This window comes from Manis javanica, chromosome 8 (genome assembly GCF_040802235.1).
Source record: "Manis javanica isolate MJ-LG chromosome 8, MJ_LKY, whole genome shotgun sequence".
In the NCBI taxonomy this organism is placed as follows: domain Eukaryota; kingdom Metazoa; phylum Chordata; class Mammalia; order Pholidota; family Manidae; genus Manis; species Manis javanica.
Window position 1 is genome coordinate 92927777 of NC_133163.1, and position 24313 is coordinate 92952089.

The following is a 24313-nucleotide window of genomic DNA, read 5'->3' on the forward strand; positions in this document are numbered from 1 at the left end:
TAGAACAGGGCCCCGCTACCCCACAGACTGAGATCCTAACAGTGGCCTTTAAAGTCTTCCATAAGCGGGAGGAGGAGAAAGAACGCCGTAAACAAAAGGCTGATCAGGCCAATTTCCAGATGTTGGCCCAGCTGATAAAACCACAACCTGGGCGCCCCTCTACAAACAAGACCCCCCAGGAGCTTGTTTCAAGTGTGGAAAAGAGGGACATTGGTCAAGGGCGTGCCCCTCCCCCAGATCTCCTACCACCCCATGCCCCAGATGCCACAAAAAGGGCCACTGAGGGTCTGATTGCCCAACCACCCGAAGGGGAGGCTGGACGAACAACCCCCATCCTAAGCCCGCTGTAGTGGGGCTGGCAGAAGAAGACTGATGGGGCCCGGGGGCTTCTCACCTGACCATTTCCATCAACAGGAGCCCAGGGTTACTTTAACAGTAGACGGTCGCCCCATCTCCTTCCTCCTAGACACAGGAGCCACCTTCTCAGTCTTGCGAGAATACCGGGGCCCTACCATGCCTGCATTACTCCTATAGTCAGGGTAAGAGGTAAACAGATTTTCCCATTAAACCCCCCCCCTTTATGCACAATCCAAGACAATCCCATACCTTTCTCCCACTCCTTCCTGGTTATGCCCCAGTGTCCCATCCCTTTACTAAGATGGGACATCCTTTCCCTCCTCCACGTTTCCATAACTATATCCACTCCCACAGCCCCCAGTACTCCCTTTCTGATGGCCCTCATAGCCAACAACTCCCCTCTACCCAATGAAAGCTCTGGTTCTGCCCTCATACACCCTGTAAATCCCAAAGTTTGGGACATTACAAGCCCCTCCGTGGCCCTATGTCCCCCTGCCTCTATCAAATTATGTGACCCCTCTCAGTATATCTGTCAGACCCAATACCCCCTAACCACTTCAGCCCTCATAGGCCTCCAACCTATCATTCAAGCAGACCCACTCACTCCCCATTTAATACCCCCATATTAGCTGTTAAAAAAACCAACGGACCTTTCTGCCTTGTCCAAGACCTTCGCCTCATCAACATAGCCATTGTCCCTATCCATCCCTTAGTTCCAAATCCATACAGCCTCAGCATCCCACTTCTCAGTCCTAGATCTCAAAGACCCATTTTTCTATCCCTCTAGACCCCTGCTCCCAAGATTTTTTCATCTTCACCTGGACGGACCCATACACAAGACATTCTAAACAACTCACTTGGTCAGTTTTGCCACAAAGCTTCCGAGATAGTCCCCATATTTTTAGACAGGTCCTAGCTCAGGAACTCAAACAGTTTCATCATGATCACTCCAAGTCCACCTTATGATACATAGACAATCTTCTACTCTGCAGTCTCTCGTGGGAACAGTCTCAACTTGACACTGCCTCCCTACTTAACTTTCTAGCTTCCAGAAGTTACCGAGTATCCCCCGTCAAAGCTCAAATCTCTTCCCCTCCTATCACTTACCTCAGATTCCTTCTATCTCAACAAAGAAAGTCCATTACCTTAGACAGAAAATGGCTCCTCTCTGACCTGCCCATTCCCAAAACCAAGACAAAAATCCTTTCCTTTCTAGGCCCTTTCTAAGCCTAGCTAGATATTTTAGAATGTAGATCACTAACTTCTCCCTGCACCCTGTTGGCAAGACCCCTATACAACCTCAGCAAGAGCCCCCCTAAAAAACCATTATCCTCCTCACCCCAACACTCCTTCATTAAGCTCTGTCAAGCCCTTGTGGAAGCCCCAGCTCTCCATCTTCCTGATTTGTCAAAGCCCTTCTCATTATACATTCATGAGAGGTCCAGTCAAGCTCTAAGAGTCCTAGGCCAATATTATGGCCCATCCTTTGCCCCCCAGTAGCTTATCTCTCCAAGCAATTAGACCCCACAGTTCGGGGATGAGCCCCCTGCCTACGAGCATTAGCCGCTAGACAGCTCTTGCAGGAAAAAGCTCATAAACTGACATTCAGGGCACCCCTTACCATTCTGTCCCCACATCACCTAAAAGATCTCTTAACCTACAAAAGTTTACAGACTCTCCCTCCCTCCAGACTCCTGACCTTACTGTCCTCTTTCCTCCAAAATCCCGTTCACCCCCTTTGCCATCCATACCCGAATCATGACTTTTTCCTCCTTTACTGCTCTCTCGCCTTTTTTTCCTCATTCCTATTGTCTTCCCCACCACCCCAGCCTCCTTTGTATGGCGATTCAAAGTCAGAGAGACTTACACACAGCATCAAACAAAAGTTACTGCCCTCATTGCCACACCAGACTGCCCTCTGAAAAGCTGCTCTGAGCCTTTATACCTCCACTTTCCTCCCTCCACCGAAGTGTTCACTAGCAGCTACCCTTATTCTCCCTACCTCTGCTTCATCTATGACCAAAAACAAGCCTATTGCAGGTGATAGCCAGACACCTACGGGGGATGTCCCTACCGGTCTTGTGCAATTAACTACATGAGTAACTTCCAGTACCCACAGTATTACTCTTCCAACCGTTTCATGAAATATCCCAACGGCTCATTCTCCTTATCAATCCCAGATCCCTGGGACTCTCGATGAGCTGCCAGAGTCACAGCCTCAGTTTACTATAGGGGGGTCCTCGACCCCCAGAGTACCCTTCATATCTCTCAAAAGTATGTTCCCTCTCATTCCCAGATCTCTCAAGTTGCATCAGATATCAGACATTCCGAAAAAGTCATTATCCAAACTCTTGACGGCGCCTCTTCATCTTCTTATCCCCGCCCCTCTTCCCATTTCTCCTACTCTTCATTACAGCTCATTCAGGACACCACCATCTTTCTCAACCACACCCTTAACACAGCCAATAGTTTCTTGTGCGCATCACTACAGCACCCACTGCTGGCCGCCGTGCCCCTTAATATTTCCAACTACTCCTTCCATGCAGAAGGACAACCCCTCTGCCCCCTGGCAGACATACCCCTATGGGAACCAGAATAGCAGATAATCTCACCATCCACCACTGTGTAGGCCCAACTCCACCCCCCTCCAGTGCACTTCACTGCCTCTCTATCTACACCCCTACCTCCAGCTCTAAGACTTTTACGCAACCGGGACACTTCTTTTGGTGTAATGGCAGCCTTTTCAACTCAGTGCCTCTCAACTCCGATACACCCTGCATTCTCGTCACCCTAATCCCACAGTTTACACTTTACAGCATGGCAGAATTTCTTGAGCTCCAACCTCCCTTGCCCTCGCGCACAAAAAGAGCTGCTTTCCTTCCCATCATGGTCAGTAGCTCTTTGATCACCTCAGCCATTGGGGCAGGGTTTTCGGGAGAAGCCTTGGGTCACTCTCTATAGGCAGTTAGAGATCTCAACGCCAAACTTGAGGGAGCCCTGACATCCACTGCCGATTCTCTAGCCTCTCTCCAAAGACAGGTCACTTCGCTAGCTAAAGTCACCCTTCAAAACCGGCGGGCCCTAGATCTGCTTACAGCCGAGAAGGGCGGCACCTGCGTCTTCCTCTGGGAAGAGTGCTGCTATTACATCAACGAATCTGGCATTGTAGAAACTGACATTACCAAACTCACCGGCCTTGCCTCCAGTCTCCACTCTGCTTCCAATTCCAACCCATTCTCGTCAATACTAACAAACCCCCTCCTCACCTGGCTCTGGGCCATTGCAGGCCCCATAATAATCATTCTTCTCGCCTGTCTCTTCTTACCCTGTATAATAAAGTTCATCAAATCCCAAGTCGGAAAAATCTCTAATCAAGCTTTCAACCAGCTTTTACTCAGGAACTACCAGCTTCTGGCCACAGAAGATCCCTCACCCTCACGTGACCTCCTCACCACACGCTGAGATGGACCCCTCTCTCCACTGGAAACTGTTCCTGGAAACAATAGCCGCAGACGCCTGGCTCCTGACACCCATATCCTCTTGGCCAACCTATGGTTACAGGGAACCTTCATTGATTTCCAAACCTGAAGAAGTCCACATCTACTCCTCCTTACTGCGGGGAGTCCTATCAACCCTTTCCTCCCAATCCTCAAGCCCTCACTCCCTTCTCCGCCCCTGTTCAGCAGGAAGCAGCCAGAGAGAAAGCAATGTCCACAAACCCATAGAGGAGAAAGGGGGGAATGAAGGGTCCCCACCAGTAAGATGGCAAACTTCCGGCTTCTCTGCGGGGTCCTCAGTTCCCGCCGGCGCCACCTGAAGCCCAATCACCTCTCGCCCCCCTCCCAATCCCAGCACCTAGCCAACAGCCACCAGCCCTGTAGAAGTGACATCTCAATCAATTCATGCCCCCTCCTATATAACCCAGCACCTTTCCCTAATAAAGCGGAACTCTCCGGTGAATTGCTGCTATGTGTTGCTCCTTTCCTTTCACATTCTATAATCATAAAATCTATATGCTACTTCTTGGATGACATCCATTCTGATATATAATTTGCATCTTTAAAAAAGAGTAATACTATAAATAATAAGTTAATTCCCAACTATTTAATAATAATATGAAAAATCTTACTGGTCTGACGTCTCCACAGGAATTGGTAAATTGTCGAGCCAAGCCAAAATCAAGCATGTAACATTTCCTACATGTACTAGGAAAGCGACCCATGGCGAAGTTCGACTAGAAAAATAAATAAGGAAAATATATATATTACTATACTACTTAGTCCTTACATCTTATCCTTTCTACATTTGAATTCTTTTATTGAAACCCTATATAACACATCCCAAATACTCTATTCTAATTGTGGGTAGAATTGTAATATTTCCAGAATATCTTGCCTGGCTTTAGTACATCTGCATATCAATAGGAATTCAGAGGTGGAGAGAAGTATGGCTTTAGTGCATTTGTATCATTCCTCAGAGGTGGAGAGAAGTTCATCTCCATATCAATGGGTAATTACCTGGGCAACAGAGGGCTTATCTGTACCTGAGAGTTGAGGGGGAGGGCCGGTTTTGCTTCTGCTGGAGTAGGAAAGAGAGAGGGCCTGGGACTGCAGCTTGTGAGCAATAAATGGATTTTGAATTTTATTTCTCCCTTTGACCGATTTCGATTTTTAGAGGTATTTTGCCCCAAGATTTCCTCTCCCCAGACTTATATTAATAAGTGATGTTTACTGGATATTAATACTTTGTTGTGGGTTCTATTAGCACCTAAATCTGGTGGATTTTGAGGAGCAAAGAATCAAAGTAAGTGACTATATAAAGCTACATACGGCACATTGACTTAGCTGGATTCAAACCTCTTAAGTTCCTTGAAGTTCTAGTGTGAGACACTGCTTAAATGAAAACCCATTTCTCTTTTTAAAATGGGAGGAACTAAGAGTGAAAAAAATTGAATACACAGCTTAGAAATTTAAAGGAATTTCCAATAAGCATCACAAAGCTGAATTTCACTAAGTATAAAAATTAAAATACAATTTAAGGAAACAATTCAAAATAGATTTAAGGAAAATATACTTTGCATCCTTTCCTTAGTAAAAATAAATTGTAACATTAAATGGCCACAAACTTGCAAACATGGGTGTGTAAAAAGAGAATTTATAAAGAGAAAAGCAGCACTGTTAAAGGATTGTTAGCTTTTATTCTAAAATACTGTTTTACTTAGGGAGTTTCTGCTCAAAATGGAAACTCTGCAAGCACCATGGTTCTCAAATAATGACCTTTAGCTTGGCACAGAAACACGAGCAGGAGAAATTAACATTACATTAGGTCTGCCTCTACTATGTTAATTTTAGTTGTCATTTTCATGTGAACTATTTAATTTTAGAAATCATGTAGCAACAAATGGGTATAATTTTCAACTGCACCAACCAAAATATGATAAGTTTATAGTAAATACAGTATATCAGAATTGGGCCATTTTGTCTTGTGAGGAATAAAAAAACAATAAAAAATAAAAGTGTATTTCACAGCTTTGGAAATGACAATTTCTATAAAAAACATAATAGAAAAAGGCATGTTGTATACAAGCCACTGTAGCACTCAGGAGAAAAAATAAGGTCTTTCACAACTGACAGTTTCTTATAAGGACAAATTGTCACTTGAGAAATAGTTCAAAGAACACAATGCCAATATCTAAAAGCAATATATGTATATACTTTTACCCAGTATCAGAAAAAGAAATACAAAGAAAACTACCAAATTTGATGTAAAGCTAAGCAATTAGCAATGTTAAGGTACATAATAATAATAGTCAAGCATTAATCATTGTTAATTTGGCTACTGAGCAATATTTTCACTGTATGAGTAAAGCTTTTGAATGTAAGTTGTATTCTGTAGTTATCATTTTTTAAAATTAGGAGGCAAGTTACATTTCGCTTTCACTAGCATTTTTTGCCACTGAAATTAAAATATTACCTTGTATTTACTAATAGAAAGCTACAATTGTCAGTTACTGTGTCTCATCGTAAAATTAAGAGTACCAAGCAAACTCATTCTGTGCTCTGACTGGAAACAGCTTCCTACCGGTTTGATGTCACGGTGCAAGAATCCCACGGAATGGATGCTTTCAATAGACTCCAGAATCTGTTTACCCAACCGAAGAGTAGTGCTAATAGTGAATGTGCCCCGGTTCTGGCTACGACGTAGGTCTGCCAGATTCCGACCCTGTAGAAACAAAATAAACACTTTCACATATGGTACTAAAACTACACTACAAGAGAAGATTGGGGAATTGCTTTTACTGTTAAAAAATGTTCTGACTGAAATTGCAAGAATTTTACCCAAATCATGATCCTCTTACTTAAGAGATTCTCTTAAGATAATGCACAAATGTTTCAGATGAATTTAACAATAACCAAAGGTTTTAAACATACAATGTTTCTGAGTCATTGTCTCCCTTTGTCTCTGATGTTATTCAAAATACAGATCTGGTTATTTCAAAAGATATAAAATACAAGTACCCAGAGCAGTAATTCCTCAATATCTGCCTAACATATTGCCACACAAACTTTTTCTTCTGTGTCAGTTTCCCTATAAAATGGGGCCCATAACACCTACCTTACAGTATTTTGATAGGATTAAACAAGATTCATGTAAAGTGGTTGTGGAGCATTGTCTGCTGCAGAGCGGGTAATATGCTAACTTCTTACGAACAAAAATGAAAAATGGTATGAAACAAATATGCTAATGGTATGAAAATATGCTAAATGTTATGAAAAATGGTATGAAAATATGCTAACTTGTTACAAACAAAAATGAAAAATGGTATGAAACAAATAACTTACATCAGTAAATGAAAGCAATTGATGTCATCTAACCTGGCCAGATGTATTATTATATTCATGATTGCATTTAATCCTCACAGTACCCTAAAACAGAAGTTGTTATTCCTACTTTACAGAAGAGGAAACTGAGGCTCAGAGAGTTTAAGTAACATTAACCTGTTAAAGTTGTTTTTACAATCTAAGTCTGACCCCAAAGTACAGTTTCCACCTCACAGTACCTCTACTCAGAAAGTTCCTTGTAGCCTAGGTAACAAACTAGGAATCTGATGAGAGGAAGCTGCAATTCTACCTCCCTAAGAATGGAAATTGGCTCCTATATCACAAGGGGATTTAAATATTCCATTATCTCTATTCCAAAACTTTGTAGTGTATGTTTGGGATTAACACCACTATACCATCACCTCAACTAAAAAGAGTTGATTTACCTTTGTAAAAATGATATACTCTTAAATTAAATACCATTTAAAATATAATATTAAATAGTACTCAAGGAATCTAAGAACTGAAAGATTCCAGGAAAGTCAGTAACCTTTCATACTTCATATTTTCTTTAAAAATGCAGCTTTGCCACGGCATAAATTGGTAGTTATTTTAATTATTATTTTTTAATGTTAGGTGAATTAATTGTTCTTTACATTCTCAGCAAATGTAAAATAAGTGATAACCTTGAGCAAATTTTATAAACCTGAGAGTACCTAATAATTTTTATCAGCATTCCAACAATTATTTCTTCAAAATTCAGTATTTTGATTGACAAATAAATACCTAAGATAGTACTGAACCTTTGTTTGTAAACAACTTCCACCATCATAAAAGCGTTTGAAAGGAAATTAATTAGATTTATGATACCAGCAATGATTTAAAAATTTTTAATCTTCTAAAATGTAACTCTAAGGTATCAGTTAACTAAATTCAAGAAGATAAATACAGGGCTGGAAAGATTATAAGGAAAAGTTACTAACAGGTAAATATACACAGGTTTGATCCACTAAGTTATACCTCAGAGTATTAACTACAAATGGTTTGTTATAGAGAAAACTGAAAACGAATGATATGTCCATCAATAAACAAATGGAAAAATAAATTATGATATAGTCATCTTACTGATATGCAGCCACTAAAAAAAAAGAACCTTTATACAGAGTAATTTGGAATAAACATTATTAAATAAAAAAAGCAAATTCATTTCTCCCTAAGTAATGCTATAAATTTAACATGATCCCAATAAAAATGTAAATAGATTTTATTACTAAAAATTTGAAACATCTTTAAAAGGAGAAAATAACATAACGAACTCTCATATACCTACGCATCACCAAGATTTAACAATTATCAATTCACGGCCAATATTGTTTCACCTGTTACCCACTACCCCTCCAGAAACACATACCTTTCTCCCTTTCCACTCATATATGCTGGATTATTTTCGTGTAAATCCCAACCATATCATTTCATTTACAATTATTAAAAAGTGCAGAGAGCAAAGAGATGAAAATAGAGAATCAAAGAAGTCATCAGCAATTTTATTATTACAAATTTGAATGGGAAATATCAGTATAAATCATGACATATTTTCTCTTTTAAAAAATGTGTATCCCCCACATATGCAGGAGGCGGAGCCAAGATGGCAGCGTGACTAGAACAGCAGAAATCTCCTCCCAAAACCACATATATCTATGAAAATATAACAAAGACAACTCTTCCTAAAATAGAGACCAGAGGACACAGGACAGCATCCAGACCACATCCATACCTGAGAGAACCCAGCGCCTCGTGAAGGGGGTAAGATACAACCCCTAGCCCGGCAGGACCGGAGCGCCCCTCCCCCCGGCTCCCGGCGGGAGGGGAGGAGTCAGCAGGGAGGGAGGAGCCCAGGACTGCGGAACACCCAGCTCCAGGATTCCAGACCAGAGCGCGCACACAGTGCATGCGTGGGGTCCTGGATACTAGGGAAACAGGGTGGCAGGACCAGTGAGCGGTTCCCTGAGGCTGATGCCGGAGAACAAAGGAAAGGGAGTGGCCACTGGTTTTTTGGGTTTTTTTTGGCAAGTGCTTTTTGGAAGTCTTAAAGGGACAGGGACCCCAATACTAGGGAAAAAGGGAAGCAAGACCGGTAAGCGGGTGCCTGAGACCGGCACCTGAGGACAAAGAAAATTGTGCCTTTTTCTTTTTTTTAAAAAATTATTTATTTAATTTTTGTTGTTGTTGTTGCTGTTGTTGTTTTGGTTTGGAGAGTGCTTTTTGGAAGTTTTAAAGGGGCAGGGCAGGACACAGTCCAGAGGCAGGGAATCTCGGGTTCTCTAGGCACTCTAATCCACTGGGAAGCAGGGAGCAAAGAGGCCCCTTACAGAGATAAATAGCCTCCCGGCCGCTTCCCCTCCAATGGGGCTCCACCATTTTGGAGCAGGAGCCCCAGCCAGGCCACACCCACAGCAAGAGCGGAGATAAACTCCATAGCAGCTGGGCAGGAAGCAGAAGCCCTGTCTGCATTCAGCTGCCCAGCACAAGCCACTAGAGGTTGCTGTTCTCCCAGGAGAGGAAGGCCATAAACCAACAACAAGGAAAGCTCTTCCAGCTGTCACTTGTACCAGATCTGCAAACTATCTCTTTCACCACGAAAAGGCAAAACTACAGGCAGACAAAGATCACAGAGTCAACACCTGAGAAGGAGACAGACCTAACCAGTCTTCCTGAAAGAGAATTCAAAATAAAAATCATAAACATACTGACAGAGATGCAGAGAAATATGCAAGAGCTAAGGGATGAAGTCCGGAGGGAGATCACAGATGTCAGGAAGGAGATCACAGAAGTGAAACAAACCCTGGAAGGATTTATAAGCAGAATGGATAAGATGCAAGAGGCCATTGAAGGAATAGAAACCAGAGAACAGGAATGTATAGAAGCTGAGATAGAGAGAGATAAAAGGATCTCCAGGAACGAAACAATACTAAGATAACTATGTGACCAATCCAAAAGGAACAATATCCATATTATAGGGGTACCAGAAGAAGAAGGGAGAGGAAAAGGGATACAAAGTCTCTTTGAAGAAATAATTGCTGAAAACTTCCCCAAACTGGGGGAGGAAATAATCGAACAGACCACGGAAACACACAGAACCCCCAACAGAAAGAATCCAAGGAGGACAACACCAAGACACATAATAATTAAAATGGCAAGAATCAAGGACAAGGAAAGAGTTTCAAAGGCAGCTAGAGAGAAAAAGGTCACCTATAAAGGAAAACCCATCATGCTAACATCACACTTCTCGACAGAAACCCTACAGGCCAGAAGAGAATGGCATGATATATTTAATGCAATGAAACAGAACGGCCTTGAACCAAGGATACTGTATCCAGCACGACTATCATTTAAATATGATGGTGGGATTAAACAATTCCCAGACAAGCAAAAGCTGAGGGAATTTGCTTCCCACAAACCACCTCTACAGGGCATCTTACAGGGACTGCTCTAGATGGGAGCACTCCTAGAAAGAGCACAGAACAAAACACACAACATATGAAGAATGGAGGAGGAGGAATAAGAAGGGAGAGAAGAAAAGAATCTCCAGACAGTGTATATAACAGCTCAATAAGCGAGGTAAGTTAGGCAGTAAGATACTAAAGAAGCCAACCTTGAACCTTTGGTAACCACGAATCTAAAGCCTGCAATGGCAATAAGTACATATCTCTCAATAGTTACCTTAAATGTAAATGGACTTAATGCATCAAACAAAAGACACAGAGTAATAGAATGGATAAAAAAGCAAGACCCATCTATATGCTGCTTACAAGAAACTCACCTCAAACCCAAAGACATGCACAGACTAAAAGTCAAGGGATGGAAAAATAGATTTCAGGCAAACAACAGTGAGAAGAAAGCAGGGGTTGCAGTACTAATATCAGACAAAATAGACTTCAAAACAAAGAAACTAACAAGAGATAAAGAAGGACACTACATAATGATAAAGGGCTCAGTCCAACAAGAGGATATAACCATTCTAAATATATATGCACCCAATACAGGAGCACCAGCATATGTGAAGCAAATACTAACAAAACTAAAGAGGGAAATAGACTGCAATGCATTCATTTAAGGAGACTTCAACACACCACTCACCCCAAAGGATAGATCCACCAGACAGAAAATAAGTAAGGACAGAGAGGCACTGAACACCACACTAGAACAGATGGACCTAATAGACATCTATAGAACTCTACATCCAAAAGCAACAGGATATACATTCTTCTCAAGTGCACATGGAACATTCTCCAGAATAGACCACATACTAGCTCACAAAAAGAGCCTCAGTAAATTACAAAATATTGAAATTCTACAACCAACTTTTCAGACCACAAAGGTATAAAACTAGAAATAAATTCTGCAAAGAAAAAAAAGGCTCACAAACATATGGAGGCTTAACAACATGCTTCTAAATAATCAATGGAACAATGAACAAATCAAAATAGAGATCAAGGAATATACAGAAACAAATGACAAAAACAACACAAAGCCACAACTTCTATGGGACGCAGCAAAAGCAGTCTTAAGAGGAAACTAATATAGCGATCCAGGCACACTTGAAGAAGAAAGAACAATCCCAAATGAATAGTCTAACATCGCAATTATTGAAACTGGAAAAAGAAGAACAAATGAGGCCTAAAGTCAGCAGAAGGAGGGACATAATAAAGATCAGAGAAGAAATAAACAAAATTGAGAAGAATAAAACAATAGCAAAAATCAACGAAACCAAGAGCTGGATCTTGGAGAAAATAAACAAAATAGATAAGCCTCTAGCCAAACTTATTAAGAGAAAAAGAGAATCAACACAAATCAACAGAATTAGAAATGAGAACGGAAAAATCACGACAGACTCCACAGAAGTACAAAGACTTATTAAAGACTACAATGAAAACCTATATGCCAACAAGCTAGAAAACCTAGAAGAAATGGACAACTTCCCAGAAAAATACAACCTCACAAGACTGACCAAGGAAGAAACACAAAAGTTAAAGAAACCAATTACGAGCAAAGAAATTGAAACGGTAATCAAAAAAGTACCCAGGAACAAAACCCCGGGGCCGGACGGATTTACCTCGGAATTTTATCAGACACACAGAGAAGACATAATACCCATTCTCCTTAAAGTTTTCCAAAAAATAGAAGAGGAGGGAATACTCCCAAACTCACTCTATGAAGTCAACATCACCCTAATACCAAAACCAGGCAAAGACCCCACCAAAGAAGAAAATTACAGACCAATATCCCTGATAAATATAGATGCAAAAATATTCAATAAAATATTAGCAAACAGAATTCAACAGAATATCAAAAGGATCATACACCATTAGCAAGTGGGATTCATGCCAGGGATGCAAGGATGGTTCAACATTCGAAAATCCATCAACATCATCCACCACATCACCAAAAAGAAAGACAAAAACCACATGATCACCTCCATAGATGCTGAAAAAGCATCTGAAAAAATTCAACATCCATTCATGATTAAAACTCTCAGCAAAATGGGAATAGAGGGCAAGTACCTCAACATAATAAACGCCATACATATATGACAAACCCACAGCCCACATTATACTGAACAGCGATGAAGCTGAAAGCATTTCCTCTGAGATCGGGAACTAGACAGGGATGCCCACTCTCCCCACTGTTATTTAACATAGTACATAACAGTTATTTAACACTGTTATTTAACAGGTCCCAGCCACGGCAATCAGACAAAACAAAGAAATACAAGGAATCCAGATTGGTAAAGAAGAAGTTAAACTGTCACTATTTGCAGATGACATGATACTATACATAAAAAAACCTAAAGACACCACTCCAAAACTACTAGATCTGATATCGGAATACAGCAAAATTGCAGGATACAAAATCAACACACAGAAATCTGTAGCTTTCCTATACACTAACAATGAACCAATAGAAAGAGAAATCAGGAAAACAATTCCATTCACAATTGCATCAAAAAGAATTAAATACCTAGGAATAAACATAACCAAAGCAGTGAAAGATCTATACCCTGAAAACTACAAGTCACTCTTAAGGGAAATTAAAGGGGATACTAACAAATGGAAACTCAGCCCATGCTCATGGCTAGGAAGAATTAATATCATCAAAATGGCCATCCTGCCCAAAGCAATATAGATTTGATGCAATCCCTATCAAATTACCAGCAACATTCTTCAATGAACTGGAACAAATAATTCAAAAATACATATGGAAACACCAAAGAACCCAAATAGCCAAAGCAATCCTGAGAAAGAAGAATAAAGTAGGGGGGATCTCACTCCCCAACTTCAAGCTCTACTACAAAGCCATAGTAATCAAGACAATTTGGTACTGGCACAAGAACAGAGCCACAGAGCAGTGGAACAGATTAGAGACTCCAGACATTAACCCAAACATATATGGTCAATTAATATTTGATAAAGGAGCCATGGACATACAATGGCGAAATGAACAGTCTCTTCAACAGATGGTGCTGGCAAAACTGGACAGCTACATGTAGGAGAATGAAACTGGACCATTGTCTAACCCCATACACAAAAGTAAATTCAAAATGGATCAAAGAACTGAATGTAAGTCATGAAACCATAAAACTCTTAGAAAAAAACATAGGCAAAAACCTTTTAGACATAAACATGAGTGATCTCTTCTTGAACATATCTCCCCGGGCAAGGAAAACAACAGCAAAAATGAACAAGTGGGACTATATTAAGCTGAAAAGCTTCTGTACAGCAAAAGACACCATCAATAGAACAAAGAGGAACCTTACAGTATGGGAGAATATATTTGAAAATGACAGATCCGATAAAGGCTTGATGTCCAGAATATATAAAGAGCTCACACGCCTCAACAAACAAAAAACAAATAACCCAATTAAAAAATGGGCAGAGGCACTGAACAGTTCTCTAAAAAAGAAATACAGATGGCCAACAGACACATGAAAAGATGCTCCACATTGCTAATTATCAGAGAAATGCAAATTAAAACTACAATGAGGTATCACCTCACACCAGTAAGGATGGCTGCCATCCAAAAGACAGACAACAACAAATGTTGGCGAGGGTGTGGAGAAAGGGGAACCCTCCTACACTGCTGGTGGGAATGTAAATTAGTTCAACCATTGTGGAAAGCATTATGGAGGTACATCAAAATGCTCAAAACAGACTTACCATTTGACCCAGGAATTCCACTCCTAGGAATTTACCCTAAGAACGCAGCAATCAAGTTTGAGAAAGACAGATGCACCCTTATGTTTATCGCAGCACTATTTACAATAGCCAAGAATTGGAAGCAACCTAAATGTCCATCGATAGATGAATGGATAAAGAAGATGTGGTACATATACACAATGGAATACTACTCAGCCATAAGAAGAGGGCAAATCCTACCATTTGCAGCAACATGGATGAAGCTGGAGGGTATTATGCTCAGCAAAATAAACCAAGCAGAGAAAGAGAAATACCAAATGATTTCACTCATCTGTGGAGTATAAGAACAAAGGAAAACTGAAGGAACAAAACAGCAGCGGAATCACAGAACTCAAGAGTGGACTAACAGGTACTAAAGGGAAAGGGACTGGGGAGGATGGGTGGGTAGGGAGGGATAAGGGGGGGAAAGAATAAGGGGGGTATTAAGATTAGTATGCATGGGGGGGTGGGAGAAAGGGGAGGGCTGTACAACACAGAGAAGACAAGTAGTGATTCTACAACATTTTGCTATGCTGATTGACAGTGACTGTAAAGGGGTTTATAGGGGGGACCTGTTATAGGGGAGAGCATAGTAAACATAGTATTCTTCATGTAAATGTAGATTAAAGATTAAAAAAAAAAGATAGAAAGAAAAGGCGGATTACTCCTTGATAGGATAAAACTAACTGTAAATCAACGATTAATGCATGCATTAAATATCCTTAATTTTGATCACTTAAACGGTGTCAGATGATCGGCTATGGAGGTACACTTTTCTGATAATATTCCTTTCTCTTAAAAAAAAAAAAGCAGTTACTGTGTGGTGACCTCCAATGAGTTCTACACAATGGTATAAAAGGCATATCAAAGTGAGGGCAAAGGGTCTGTTTGTGTTTATACAGAGGATCAAAGCCTAATTTGGCTAACCAGAAAATGAACTAAGATACGATATGAAGAACTTCCAACATCAGCACTCTCTGGAAGACTCATACCAGAAGATGATCATCAAAAAACCTCAACAAAGATCCAGGTGATGCTCCAGTTGTAGCTGCATTCATCCCACTGGTTCCTGGACTTGCCATGGGAATGAAGAAGGAGATATCTAAGCTGGCCTGTGCATACAGTAAAACAAATTTGACTGGATCTATACTGTTGGAACTCAACCAAGAATTAGGAGAAGTGCAAGTTGTAGCGCTCCAAAATCTTACAACTACAGCCTATCTACTGTTAAAAGAACATATGGGATGTGAGCAATTCCCAGGAATGGGTTGTTTTAATTTGTCTGATTTCTCTCAGACTGTTCAAGTTCAGTTGGACAATATCCACCATATCATAGATAAGTTTTCACAAATGCCTAGGGTGCCTAACTGTTTTTCTTGGTTTCACTGGAGATGGCTGGTAATTATAGGTCTGCTTTGGTTATGTAACTGTATTCCTATTATGTTAATGTGTGTATGCAATTTAATTAGTAGTTTAAAACCTATACATGCTTAAGTTACTCTACGAGATGATATGTCAAAGAAATAATCAATCTTCCCATGTTATCTTCCGTCTGCTACTCCTATAGCTTTTCTTCTTCCTTCCTAATTACAACCCATAAATAGAATTCGTGCCTCATATCGAATTTACTGAGTATCATACTTCTTCCAAGTGGTAAAGATACCTCAAGACAAATACTGGGCATAAAAGCCACAGGTCATAAATCTGCAAAGAAGTAAAAAGCTAACCTTTTCAAACAATATTGCCTCTCTCTCACTTACCAACTTTACATCTCCCTGTATGGCCCCGGAAGATGACTGGTTAGCCTGAGATGGGTAAGATTCCTCAAGGGAGGAACAACCTAAGACAGGCACAGTTGCAGGGGGGCCATAAGGTGAGAAATTGGGGATCAACAGAGGTGAGGCTTAGAACCTCAACCCCCCGGTTTTGAGAGAAATCTTCTGCATCCATGGATGTTTTATTGCCCTTGTCTAGCTTGGATTAACACTTAGTCTACAGGCACACACCTGATCATCTACATTTGCTCTCTTACAACACTAAACTATGTTTTCTGCCTTTATCTTGCATCTACCTACCACTTCAGCATTTTATTTAAAAAAAAAATAATAATAATAATAAGGGAGAAGTGTGGGATTCACATATAAATCAAGTATAAAAATCAAACGAATATTCATATCTGACCTGATTGTTTATAGTTCATAATGTGTGATCAAAACTGAAAGTTTCTGTGATGACTGCCCTTGTACTGTTCACCATGTAAGAACTTATTCACTATGTAAGAATTCATTCACCATGTAAGAACTTGTTCATTATGCTTCAGAAGATTGGAGACTGACAAGAATTAGGCTTGAGATGGATTAATGATGGTGCTTTCAGCATTGACTCCCCTATACAGAATTTTATTGTTGTTAACAACCATTTGATCAATAAATATGAGAGATGCCCTCTCAAAAAAAAAAAAATGTGTATCCTGAATCCATCTTCCTGAAACTAAATGGCCAACCCAGCTCCAACAGGTACCATACATCCAGACTCTGGTCTCACAAGAGGAATCAGGGTTTAACGGAGCAATGGCTGATTCTAGCTCTGGAGCATAACTACTTAAGATGAACCTAGTGCGCTGCACAGAAAGTAGGATGCTATCCAAGACTGCTGCAGTTTAATCCCATCAAAATGAATCACTTGATCCAACTTGAAAAAGTGCCTCTAGTCAACACTTTGAACATGAAAATGAAAAACTGCAGTTAAGTACATTAAATATGTTTTATCCATTAATTCATAATTAAATTTTTTAAAAAGAGAGTTCATTAGTCCCCCTTTGAAAATATTAGGGACCAACTCATATTCTAGAACTGGTATATTAAAAAAAAGTCAAGTATTAATCCTGCCCTTCCTGTATGAAATGTACCTCCGAATAACCTGTGAGTTAGTGGAGTGATTTTTCAAGAATTTCAGCTGATACATGGAGAAGAAATAAGATTAGGACTTGCAACCCCACTGAAGTAAAGGATCGAGACAATGATTACTAATGGTTTGATAAAACCTAGGAGATGCACCCCTATGTTTACTGCAGCACTGTTAACAACAGCCAAGATATGGAAGCAATCTAAGAGTCCATCAATAGATGCATGGGTAAAGAAGATGTGGTACATATACACAATGGAATATTATTCAGCCATAAGAAGAAAAGAAATCCTACCATTTACAACAATATGGATGGAGCTAGAGGGTATTATGCTCAGAGAAAAAAGACAGGTGGAGAAAGACAAGTACCAAATGACTTCACTCATTGGTGGAGTATAAAAACAAAGTGAAACTGAAGGAAAAAAATAGCAGCGGACTCACAGACTTTGAGAAGGAACTAGTGGTTACCAAAGGGGAGGGATTAGGGAATGTGGTGGGGGCATGGAGAAAGGGATTAAGGGGCACTATAATTTGCAATCACAATATAGGTAGGTCACAGGGAAGGCAGTACAGCAAGGAGAGGACAATTAGTGACTCTATAGTATCTTACTACAGTGATAGACAGTGACTGCAATAGGGGACAGTGAGGACTTGATAATATGGGTGAATGTTGAAACCACAATGTTATTCATGTGAAACCTTCATAATATTATATATCAATGATACTTTAATTAAAAAAATTAAAAACCTAGGAGTAAAACTACTGGGCTTTAAAACAGATGGAACAGGCCGATAGTCCCCGAACCTCATTCATCAATCTTAACATAACTAAAAAAGGGACAACTAGACACTGCCTACTGATACAATAGGAAGCAAACCACTCCTAGGAGAGGGATATTATGGTCAAATAAAACAAAACTGGGATCTGATCTCATCATCAGCTTAAAGAAAATACAGGAGGTGAAAGAACATGTTAACACCACAGGGAGACCATCAGAAAGTCCAGAATATAGAAACTTCTGCATGACAAGTGACTCCGCTTTTATCGGTGACAATAAAAAATACAAGAGAAAGAAAACTGTAAGAAGAGAGAGAGAGAGAACCTATAGATCAAAAGAAACCTAAGAGATGTATCTACCAAATGCAGTGTGTGAACCCCATCTGGAACCAAATTCAAGTAAAGCAAATATGAAGAAGTAAAAGACAGACAAAATCAAGGAAATCTGAAGGCTGCCTTGGTATTTGACGCTGTCATTAAGGAATGATTGTGTATTGTGGTTAAGAGGGGGAAATAAAGGAATCCTTGACTCTTATAAATACTGATATATTTATAGATAAAAATATGCCTTGGATTTGCTTTGAAATAATCTAGGGAGGGAGAAGAGCGGGAGAATACACCTGGAAAAGACTGGCCATACATACGCTGGTAATTACTGAAGCCGGGTGATGAGTACATGGGTGTTTGTTATACTATTCTGTCTACTTTTGTGTATGTTTTTTCCATTGTAATTAAAAGTTAAAAATATATGGCTGCTCTAATGTTAATCAATCCCCATCTACATCTGTACTGATTACAGAATCTAAAATATTTTTTTGCCCCTCCCAAAGTTGATATCCTAAGAAAATATTACCCTTTGGCTATACTAAAGATACTCATGTAAAGCCTCAATGGTGACAGGATATTAAATGAGATCTGGGCAAGTAGAAATAAAGACCTTGCCAGTAGAAATAAAAAAAGAAATGTGTACAACTGCTTGAACTCTGTAAGATTTTAAGACACATTTTAATGATAAACAGAATTTCTACAACAGACATAAATTATTCCTTAAGATTTTTAAGACAGATATTATATAAATGAATCACCTAGAGGAAGAGAGTAAAGTTAACAAGAAAAATGAATTCAGAGTTTTTAAGAAGTTAGGAGTATCAGTGTAAAGCTGGGTCTGAGCATGTAAGTTTTACCAAAACATACAGGGAAATCTAATAGTTATCTTCAATCTGTCAAATAGGAGAGAGTACCCTCTAGCAGAATTACTAGTTTTAGACTTGTCCCAAATCAAGTCAACCATAACTAGAGGAATGTAATTACTGGTAAGCTGATTTTCTCATGACAGTAAAAAGTATATCATGCCAGTCAAATGGAAAGGTTCTTGAGTCTACAGACCTTGCCAAAGGCCACAAAGGCCATCATATCTGATATACACCAGTCTCCTTAGCGTTCCCACACTAAGTCTGTCCATTTCTAGAAAGTGAGATTGAGGTAAGTGCAAATAAAATAAAAACAAGTGTGTGCTAAGACTGAGAGACTCTAGACTAAAAGAGCTCCTGTCTATATTCTCTAGTCAGTAGTAAGCAAAAGACAAAACAGAAGTTTTCTCTAATTGTGCCAAGAATACTATGCTGGCTTCAGGCTTCCAACAAGCCTTAACACCTATCAAATTAGTCAGTCCCAGGCAAACTGTTGTCAGGCAATCCAATCCAGAGAGATCTCCCTGTGCACTAGGTGAGACCTCAACCAGGGAGAAGTTCTTGACTCTGAATGAGAAAGAATTCGTGAACAGATTGGACGAATGTAGGTAAGGAAGGAATTCATTAAAGTGTGAGTAGTAGTGAATTGCAGCAGCCATGTAGGCAGCAGAGAGCAAGGGAAGACAGAGGGAGGAAAGGAAAGTTCACTGAATTCCTGCTCGGCATTGGAAAAATCCCTTGCCAACTCCTAAAGCCATGGTCACCTGGCATCCAGTGTCTGCATGAATCTGCACAGTGGGAATTAAGCCCCTAACACCCCAGAATCTGGGGGAGCTGCGGGGCACTGGAAGGAGTGAGATTATGTTCTGAGAATTTCCCAAAGCACAGAAAGGAGATTTTTTGGGCAGGCTGCTAAAGAACATGTTTGTACAGCCCCAGTCCCATCCAGGTCACCCAGGCAATGGGAACTTGCAAGCCCAAATCAGAGAACTCAGTAGCCTTTCCCTACTCATCTGAAGTAGAACAGAGAGAAAAGACTTGTGCTTAAGACTAAAAAACTGAATGAAACAGCAAAGTGACAAAGACATTTACCACTGAAGGTGGAGATTGGTGAGTTCTTGTCTTTATCATGAAAGAGTTCAGGGACAAGTGCAACAGGCTTATGAAACAAGAAAGTTTATTTGATAAGACAGTCCACACTCAGGAATGTGGCTGACCTCAGAAAGGAGGCATGCTTAAAGGTTCAGGATTTGGGTTTTTAAGGATTTCAAGAATGGGATAAAGGGCCAGGGGAGTGTAGGCTGATGTGTGGTCTCATGATGTCTATTTCCAGTGAAAGACAGTATGTCACTGTCATAATCTTCTAGATATTCTGTAAGATAAACTTAACACAAGGAATTTATTGGTCCTGTTCTCCAAGATCACGGTTACCCTCAAGCAGTGGAAGCATCCCATTTAGAACTGCTAGTCTGGCCTTAAGAAAGGACGTTGACTAATTAGTTGATTAGTTGTTGACTAATCACCATAAAATGTTAGGACTCTTACCTCCAAACTCCCTGGTTTTCAAAATGGAATCTTAGCCTTAAGATGGAGTCCACAATTCCAACTATTTATATCTCAGCATTTTTCCCATTGGCAGGAAAAATTAATCATGATGCTTGTCCTATGTCTCTGCTTGAACCTCCTTGAACTTCAGCCTCCACATTTGCAAAACAGGGATAAAACCTGTCCTATCCTCTCCATGGGGATATGGTGAGGACCAAATGAGATGTATGATAAATCTAAAAGAAAACTATAAAATACCATATAAAAACTTACATTATTATTGGCCAAAGGGAGAGACCTTTTTTAGGCCCATTTCAATGACTTAAAAAGTAAAACTGTACAGAGAGGGGTAGGTGCTTCAAGAAATAAAACTATGTTGGTTCAAGAGATAGTGAATCACATTACTCAAAAATTTTAAGTCTATACCCTACAAAGAGATGAATAACTTTAGATCTAAATTAAATGCTGAGGCATAACTGAGGGAAACAAGGAAATCCTTCTGACAAGAGAGAAAGCATTTAGGCCTGAATCTCAATCTCTGAAATCACTGTTATGTAATCAAGTTGAAAGAAAATAAAAAAACCAAATGCCCAAAACAAATTTTGCCAAATACAAAAGGAAACACTGAGAACTCAGTTAGGCAGCAAGGTGAACCACAGCCTCTACACTTTGAGGATGAGTGCAGTTCATGACACATGGTATGTACCTCGGGACAGAAACAGTCACAGAGAATGGGATGGCTTCCCTCTTCTCTCTGCTGCAGTCATTAATATTTCATTTCTGAATTTTCTTCCTTTGCTGTCCCAATCCAACTCCACTCCTAATCTAAAGGACAGGCAACAGAGCTATGTTAATGCACGGCAAGAGAAAGAAGAATGGCATTTCTCTTCTATTTCAAGTAATGCTTAAATTTTCAAGCAGTCAAAGTTGGTTCTGGAGCACATGAACAGAAAACTAGAGTCCTAAGGTAATGAAGGGTGGAAGGGAAGGGACAGGGGAACACTCATATTATCTCCAGTAATCTCTGTGGGAATTGAAAACTTTTCAGTGATGACAATCAATGAAGATATGGAACAACTAAAAAAGTTGGCAAGGACAACCCTTCCATCTTTGGAAAATCCTGTATCAAGTCTGTTTAAATAAAGCTCCATCTGCATAGTTTATAATATTCTGAGATGATACCAAGCATGTTATTATTTGTATTCATATCTATTTATAATACATACCTACATGAAATTAGGTACTTTGATAAAAACTGAAAGACATTTTCAAAGTAACCTACCTGCAACTGCATGACCACATAGTTGAATCGATCATTCCTCCCACAGCCAATAAATCTACAAACATGGTCTTTCCCTGGATAAAAGAAAAGGAAAGAAAGAAAACAGTGGAAAAGGTTATACTATGGTTTCTCTTCTAAAACACTAATAATTTATTTTTCTTTATAATATTTAATGATTGAATATAAAGGACCTGATTAAGAACCTTACGGATAGGAAATTTGTATTATTCAAATTTTCTACCCGCCTCCCACCAGATCCTACACTGCTCCTTGTGTAGTCAAATAAATGTTATTGAATCAATAGATAAATTAATGAGGGAACAAATGAATGATAATTTATTTGGGAAGGAAAGAATTAAGAGATCACTTCAGATCAACCTGCCCAGACATTATACATATGAAAGCTCAGAAGAAAAATTAATAGAACTATGTTAGGAATATAAATCCTGAGTTTTAGATATGGTCTGCCATTCTCCATGATATGACTTCAGTGAGTCACTTAATCTTTCTGGGCCTCACTGATTTGGATTATCTCAGTGGTTTTCAACCTGAGTTCCAGATGTGAAATCCAAAACTAGAGTGGGTGCAGAGGGAAGCAGAGGAGGAGCAGGTAGACATCTAGGGTCTTATCTCTGATTGAACAAAAACAGAGGAGTCCTAAAAGAGTACTAAAAGAGGACCAAGACTGGTGGGTTCCAGGGCCAGAAGAAGCATCTGGTTGGAACACAGTGAATGATGGGTCTTGGACTCCATAATAAAGAATCTGAACCACATGTATAGGTCAGTGTTCTTCAATCCTGGCTGCTTATCTCATACTCTATGCATCATGTACTACTGCTCTTATATTTCAGATACATGTCATTAATGAAACTACTTAATAAAGTTAGCTCAATAAATATATACAAATTTTTGGAAGCCTGGGGAAACTACAATTTAATTGGAACAGTAACTCTTTACCAACACATAGAGCAATTATTAAAATGATTATTATAATATCTAATACAAGCCAAAGTATCACCCCATGAGTGCAGAGACCATAACTATCTTGTTTCTGGTACCTACATTCAGTACCTGGCAACTAGTGAAATGCTCATCAATATCTGTGAATGAACAGATTAGCAGAAATAATAATATGAAATAAAATGCATGGTATGCAAGCAAATTGTGTCAGGCATTATATTTTAAGAGCTTTACATGCATCTAACCCTCAAAACTTAACATAAGTATTATTTTTCTTATTTTTCAGATGTAGAAATGGAGAATTAGTGGTGTGAAATAGTTTGTTCAAGACCCAATGGTCAGAAAATGATGGAGCAGTTTGATTCCAGGGCTTTTGTCAGGAATAATTAGACCAAGAATAATTGAAACAGATTTTAAAGTCAAGTAACACCTTGTCAATAAACATTAAAACTGAGAGGGAAATAATGATTGATAAAACACAGACAAGATGATGTACTATGTGCTAAATACTAAAGTAGGCACTAGGAATACAAGATAAATTAAGTAAGATCCATGTCCTCAAGGAGTTCACAGTCCAGATACGTGAACAAAAAATTGTAATACAGCATGATAAGCTCTACATTATAGATATATCATTATGGATATACTGAAGATTTGAAAATTTTGTTTAAGAGGCTCTTCAAGAAAGTTAAATCACTAGATTTTAAATGTATTAAGATAAGAAGAGCATTCTAAGAGGGCATCCACAAAGAATCTAAGCATATACAGATGATTATTGGAGTAAAAGGCTAGAGAGTTGGTTGAGTGTTAAAAGGTAAGCTGAGGTGGGGGCATGCTGATACAAGAAAAGTACACTGAAGTCTTGTATGCCACATAATGGAATTCCTATTTGACTCCTCTTTAGATAATGAGTGTTGTCAAGGTTAGTTCAAAGGTTTTCAAGCATGAGAGCGATATAACTGGGTTTGTGTTTTGGAAGGGTAATGCTGCTCACCATTAGATGCTGATGTTGATTTGTGGAAGACATGAGAAGCAGCTGGGAGATCAATTAGGAGGTTAATACAATAGTCCTGTAAAAGATGAGGACCATCCAAATTAAAACACTGGGAGTGAGCATTTAAAGAAGAGGAAAGATTTCAAATTAAGCTGCAGGAGACAGAATCATCATGGAGAAGAGAGAGGGAGAAAGTAAAGGAAACTTAGTTTAAGCTAAGTTGACAAGATGAACTGCACTGATAAACCAA

At 39.5% G+C, this 24313-nt stretch overlaps 1 protein-coding gene across 4 annotated transcripts in view; it reads right to left on the reverse strand.

The window, feature by feature from the left end:
* TTBK2 (tau tubulin kinase 2) overlaps positions 1 to 24313 on the reverse strand; it is a 210033-nt gene that overhangs the window by 70394 nt on the left and 115326 nt on the right. For 2 of the 4 annotated variants that reach the window (XM_073211699.1, XM_073211700.1), the window contains 4 exons: positions 24064 to 24139; positions 22110 to 22183; positions 6439 to 6579; positions 4487 to 4591 (listed from right to left, as the gene is read on the reverse strand). In XM_073211699.1, the coding sequence (XP_073067800.1) occupies positions 4487 to 4591; positions 6439 to 6579; positions 22110 to 22183; positions 24064 to 24139 (396 nt within the window). The remainder of the gene's footprint in view (positions 1 to 4486; positions 4592 to 6438; positions 6580 to 22109; positions 22184 to 24063; positions 24140 to 24313) is intronic. The other 2 variants (XM_037018911.2, XM_037018913.2) reach the window with 1 other exon arrangement.